The sequence below is a fragment of the Gymnoscopelus braueri genome, assembly GCF_963280865.1.
Source record: "Gymnoscopelus braueri genome assembly, chromosome: 13".
NCBI classification, from domain to species: domain Eukaryota; kingdom Metazoa; phylum Chordata; class Actinopteri; order Myctophiformes; family Myctophidae; genus Gymnoscopelus; species Gymnoscopelus braueri.
The window spans coordinates 31318486-31324574 of NC_137615.1; the positions used below are offsets into that span (position 1 = coordinate 31318486).

Below are 6089 nucleotides of genomic sequence, written 5' to 3' on the forward strand. Positions count from 1 at the left end.
ATTTGTCAGGTGAAGGTAATGTGTAGGAGATACTCTCTGTCCTGTTTTCCTCCACCTATGCCTTCCTTCCTCAGTTTCTGCATGTTATGTTGTTGATCTCAACATGTTCAACATGTTTTCTGTGTATTTTGTCTATTGTGAGTACAGTATGTGTTGTGTTTTATGCTTTTCTGCGTCCGCATCCAAATGTCTAAAACCGAGTAACGTTTGCATTTCAGGTCAGTTCAGTTGACTAAACAGAAACATACCTTTCCTTCTCCTTTTTTCAAAATACCATTTGCGAATGATTCGTTGTTTTTGTGTTTTAACATCCTTGGAATACCAGATGGGTGGTTTAGCAAATAATTTAGGACATTACAATGACAATCTGAGTAGACACAATCTCAGAAATAAAACTTTGAAAGTCAGTTGAGTTCAATGTATTTCTGTGATTATCAACTTAATTGACACCTTCTGAATTGTCTCAGCAAAGTAAAGTCTACCTATTTAGTACTCCAAAGGAGACAGATGAAACACAACAAATAATTTGCAAATAATGTGGACTCCTACTGTTCAGCAATATTGGCCTTACAACATGAGGACACAATATGAGGACATTAATTTACCCAGAGGTACAATTTCTCCAAATCCTGCAAAAGCTAGCAACGATAAATTACCCACTTGACACTTTGTGATGCGCATCTTTTGTCTTGTTCCAATCTGTATGTATGTCCTTGGTTGTTCTTTAAAGCACCTTTGAAAAGTTTGACTTGACAACCCAGGACTTAAAGTTTTAAAAGGTGTACCATTGCCATGCCAACGTGACAACTTCAGTGTTGCGTATCTTTCTAAATCCTGAAGATTTACTTCACTTAAGTCAACAGCAGGGGAATCCACTTCAACAAAAGAAAGTCTGTGGGTTTGCAGTCAAGACTCCTTTCCCAACATCACCCAAAATCCATACCAGGCTTTTTTTCTTTCTCTCTCTTTTTTAAGTCTTACCGCAGATCTTCAAAAGTCGACATTCTTCCCACAGCGCTCTGGTCAAAATGGCACCCAAAGCCCTTTGCTGGGTCTCACAGCATCAGTACACAGCTCCCATACTTTGTGTGGATGGTGGTGCCGGTGAGGTTGTGTGATGAGCTGAACCTGGCTCCTGTATGCCTAAAGTTGCCCCCTGCTGCTGGTACCAGTTCTGGTGTGAATACTCCCCCATGTAGCCTGACGATGATGAGCTGACAATAGGCTGGAAAGGGCCCTGTCCACTACTGGTAGCATCTGGTACTGCATTATTTGGTGCTGTATTATTTTTGTTGTTACTGCCATTGCTATCGGCATTGTTGTTGCTCGTCTGGTTGTTGTTGTTGTTGCTGTTTTCCCAAACGGCCGGTGATTTTGGGGAGTTGCAGGCCATGGGATCGCTGGTGTCTGGGCTGTGGTCGATCGGGATGTCTCCAAGCGGGAACTCTCCGTTCTTGTAGAGCTTCTTGAACTTCGACCGTCGGTTCTGGAACCAGATTTTGACCTGCAGAAGAGACAAATGCATGTTTCAATGCAGTTGTCTGGATGTCTCTGTGTTACTTGAATGACTTCATTCATACACTTAAATGACAGTCTTGCTTCTTTTTTTTTGCACTTGGATATCCTAGTATGCTTGTCATTCTAGCTGTCTAATCAGTGACCTGGGATATGAGGTGAACGCAATTTACAAGCTGGTAGACTTGAACAACTACTAGGAGTCACCGAGGGCCAGGAGGGTTTAAGGTGTCACAATATGGATTTAGAGGATGGCATTGCTGATAAAGACAGCACATGTTCAACAAATCTTCTTGAGGTAAACTAAGCATGACGGGAATGTCACATTCGTCAGACTATGATGCTGTGCTTCACTGCTCGTGAAATAGTAAACACACCCATGTACTGATTAGAATGGGATCAAGTCGCTTTGCCAGATACGGAAACGGTCTGTGTGTGTGTGTGTGTGTGCGTGCATGTGTGTGTATGGAAATTACTGAATACAGTTTTGGAGTGGGCAGGCTCTAGACCGGATGGTACTCGTTAAGAATGGAATGGAAACCAGGCTTTCCACAGGTACTACAGAAAGCCTGGTGACGCAAGGTTAGGCCCTGATTTTTATCACTCACATGTAAATAAGCCATGTGGCAATAAAAGGGTAGCGGCCTAATTCTAACCAGAGAAACAACACTCACCTCACGTCAACTTACTGATAGGGATCTCTGGTGCTGACTGACAAACACGCTTTCATCTTCATTTGGTAGTGGATATGTAGCCACTGTATTGTAATGTCTTGTCTTGTCTAATTCTATTCTAAGCCAGTAGCTATAAATCATGCCATGGTTGTAATACATTTAGAAGTATACAATCTATTCTATTTTGGACTGATATTGAGTTCTATTCACTTGATTTTTGACACCATGTCCATCCACCTCACCTGTGTCTGTGTGAGGCCCATCTGGGCGGCAAGCGCGGCCCGCTCAGGCAGAGCGAGGTACTGGGCCGTCTGGAAGCGCCTCTGGAGAGCTGCCAGCTGGTAGCTGGAGTAAATAGTTCTAGGCTTCCGGATCTTTTTGGGTTTTCCGTTCACCATCCGAACCTCTACTTCTGGTTCCTCTTTCACTGCTGATGGGAGGGGAAGGGGTACGAAAATTAAGACAAAATCTATGTAGTCTACCTCATTGAGCATAGAGGTAGCATAAGTGCAATTGCTCATAGTTTATAGTTCCTTGCCTATAAATAGGCCTGCTATGTTCACCAATCTGCATATCCTAAAGATGTTTATTTTACTCATGGATTCAGAGACACAAAAATAGACACTGCTGCTGCACACAACCCCGAAATTTCAAAGAAATTCCGACGCCACTGTAACTTATAATTTTGGTCTGCGTGTCTCCCACAGACGTGGGGGGAGAGATTTATAGGTGCTTTTCATGTTGCCTGTAGGCAGTAGGCCTGCTTGAATTGTATCTTTTGTTTTGTCCTGTTGTTTTGCATATTAACTTTTCTTACAGAAACTCGACATAAGACATTGCGTGATACCGACCCGCTGGTGTTTCCAGTGACTTGATTGACATGTCGTGACACCTGATGCTCGTGGCCCCGGGCCAAAGCCCTGGGGCCAAGACAGAGTCTTCCAAACTGGAATGTCAAAAACGGTATACCAGCTTGTCGAGTTTGTTTTTTTCTACTACAACTCCACTAAAGGACCTCTAAACTTGTAAGCTCCGTTTGTGTGTGAAATAGTGTTGGCAAAATGAAATGAATAAACTGAATGCCATCGTCATCATAAGGCCTACTAAAATAGTCCAGATTGAATCAGTGTGGGTTTGATGGATAGTCAGTGTGGCCTTTTTTGTTTTGTTGCATTGCCTCAGCCTCATTGCATTTTGGCTAAATGTTGGCTAAACGAGTTGACCATTCATTTTGATATTTATGAACCTGACCAGTATGATCCTTGATATTCAAAAAAAAAATCCTCTAACTGAAAGGAAAATTGATCATGAAAGTTGGTTGAAACTCTCTAATCTAGGCTAGTTGATGTGCCATAAATTGTGAGTCTTTTATAATCGTATTTCACTGTCGTATTTATAGACCTGGCCCAACAATGAAATCAAGGGGGAACAGATTTCCATCAAACTCCCCAATTCAGCACATTTCTAGAGGAAAAAATAAACGAGTAGACTATAAGAACAGAGCAGTTATTATATGGGACAGTCAGTGGAACATTTCTGACCGCACGGGACACAAAAAGAACTCTTTATCGCCCGTGCGTAAAAGCTTACCAACGTCTTGTAAGGGAGACTGGACGTCCCTGCTGAAGTGTCCGTGCTGCCGGTAGGACGCATGGGGGTAAGAATACTCTGTCTTGGCCACCGGATAGGTGCTCGCCGGCCCCATTCCGTTCAGATTGTAGTGGTGATACGTGTACGGGTTCATCGCTTGCGTGCTGGCGTAGGACTGCTGCGCCGTCTGGTAGAAGTCGTGGTGACCGCCGTGGCTGTAGAAGCCCATGTCCGTGGAGGAGGACTCGGGGAGGGTCGGGGAGTCCTTCGTGGCCGGGAGAGAGCTGCCAGCCGCGGGGAGCTCGGAGGAGCTGAGACCCGCGACGGCGGGTTTCTTGTCCTCGTAAGAAGACTGTCCGTTCATGTTCGAGTGGATACCAAAAAACGATCGCCCCAAAACACAGTTGCCCCGGGGGCAATTCCGGGGGTATTCACCTGGTATTCCTAAACGTAACCTCAGTAAACTATGCCTAAACCTAACCTCAGTAGCCTAAACCTAACCGTATTCCTAAACCTAACCTCAGTAGCCTAAACTATGCCTAAACCTAGTCTTATTCCTAAACGTAACCTCAGTAAACTATGCCCAAATCTAACCTTATTCCTAAACGTAAACTATGCTTAAACCTAACCTTATTCCTAAACGTAACCTCAGGAAAGCGGTGCCAAAACCTAACCTTAAAGTTATTCCTAAACTTAACCTCAGTCAAACCATGCCTAACTCTAAACTTATCCTCAGTAAAACAATACAAGAACCGATGGTCCACTAAAGAAATGGGGGCGAGCGTGTCTTGGGACGAGTCTTCCAGTTACCTTTTCGAAATACCAATGTTGCGGCGGCTGAGTTCTGACACAGCCTATAGGTCTGCGATTCAAATCCCCTCCGGAATATGATTTTGTGGCTGATTCTCAACGCGCAGAAATCCTCCCAAGGATGTGTGAGTAAAGCTTGCGTCTAGATCCAAAGTCCCTTGGCGAGTCAGTGAGGCAGCGGGGCTGAAGGTCTGTCCGGTGTGGCGGGGCGGCGCCCAGCCCAAGTTAAAACTCCAAATTACAGGGCGCGCCGCGCAGAGCAGAGGCTGGAGGCTGGAGGGAGTGGATGTCTGCGATCTCATTGGTCCATCCCTGCCTCTGCCCCGGGGCTCCGGGGCCCAGACTGCGAGGACTGTCGCCTGTCTGGCTCCCCTGTTCTCTCCACAGAAACCAAGAGCAAAACCCTATCAGCGTTGCCAGGTTTTGCGAGAGGAACAAGCAACTAGGTCCACGAAAACGAGTCCAAGAGAAGCGACTACTACTAACTAGGGCCTAGGCTATGGCTATTTGAAAATAGCCGATGCATTGAGCTTGTAGAGCTTCTATTTTCAAAAAATAGAATAACAAAAAACTTTTTGTATTTTTAAATTAAATTATTAAATTTTGTAATATATTTTAAACATTTTAAACAACACAAATCGTGTCCTATGGGGGGGTCCCTGGCACAAACTATTTTCAGATGGGGGGAGGAGGGGGGGGGGTCTGCCGACAAATGCTTATTAATCTGGGGGTCCTTTCCATGAAACTGTTTAAGAATCACTGGTTTAAACAACATTACACAGCAAGCCCAAAATAAGCAACTACACTTTAGAAACAAGCCCCCCGCCAAAAAAAAAACCGCAACCACCGATATTTACAAGCAACTTTACAGAAAAAGAAGCCCAAAGTCGCTTATAATAAGCAGACTTGGCAACCCTGAAACCTATCCTCTTGCCCTGACCGTGGAGAGGAGCATAAAACTCCATCCGTGGCCTGTAAACACCCTAACTTTATACACCTCGAGATGTTTCTAAATACGAAGTCTCTATGAGGCATGATTCACCCACTCAATGTCGTTAAAGATTTAACTCACAATATGCCACTGGGATCCAGAACAAGCTTTATGCATGCATAATGGTGTTGTGATAAGGTTGTTTACGCATAAGCTTAATGGTGATGTCCCTATTCAAATGCAGAATGGACCCAAATGCTGCCATCGACCTCTGCTGAGAGCTGTTTGCAGTTAATCAAGGGCTATTTAGAAAGGATATTCTCCTAGTTAAAGGGCTACAGACTGGCCCCTTGGGCCTGCCACAAGCTACTGAGTCAGCTCCAATCCCAAACACGCACATTACGGAAAGCAAAGCCAGAATGGTTGTGAGCTTGTAGATGTTGCACATTAAGCTAATCGTCTGGGGACCCCCCAAAATAATTTGGGCACCCTGGTTTGGGAACCACTGATATAGGCTACAGTAGGCCTACATTTGGCTGCGTGTGAAAACAGTTGAACATGAGAAGTCA

At 44.6% G+C, this 6089-nt stretch overlaps 1 protein-coding gene across 2 annotated transcripts in view; it reads right to left on the minus strand.

Moving 5' to 3' along the window:
• Window positions 1-4947, minus strand: part of LOC308098136 (homeobox protein Dlx3b-like) — a 5805-nt gene extending 858 nt beyond the window's left edge. The window contains exons 1-4 of one of the 2 annotated variants that reach the window (XM_080446377.1): window positions 4294-4947; window positions 3780-4255; window positions 2432-2619; window positions 1-1504 (exon numbers count right to left, since the gene is read on the minus strand). The exon at window positions 1-1504 is cut by the window's left edge and continues 858 nt beyond it. In XM_080446377.1, the coding sequence (XP_080302503.1) occupies window positions 1064-1504; window positions 2432-2619; window positions 3780-4143 (993 nt within the window). In that variant the 5' untranslated portion in view covers window positions 4144-4255; window positions 4294-4947 and the 3' untranslated portion in view covers window positions 1-1063. Of the gene's footprint in view, window positions 1505-2431; window positions 2620-3779 lie in introns of both variants that reach the window. The other variant, XM_080446376.1, reaches the window with a different exon arrangement.
• Between the last annotated feature and the right edge of the window lie 1142 nt (window positions 4948-6089).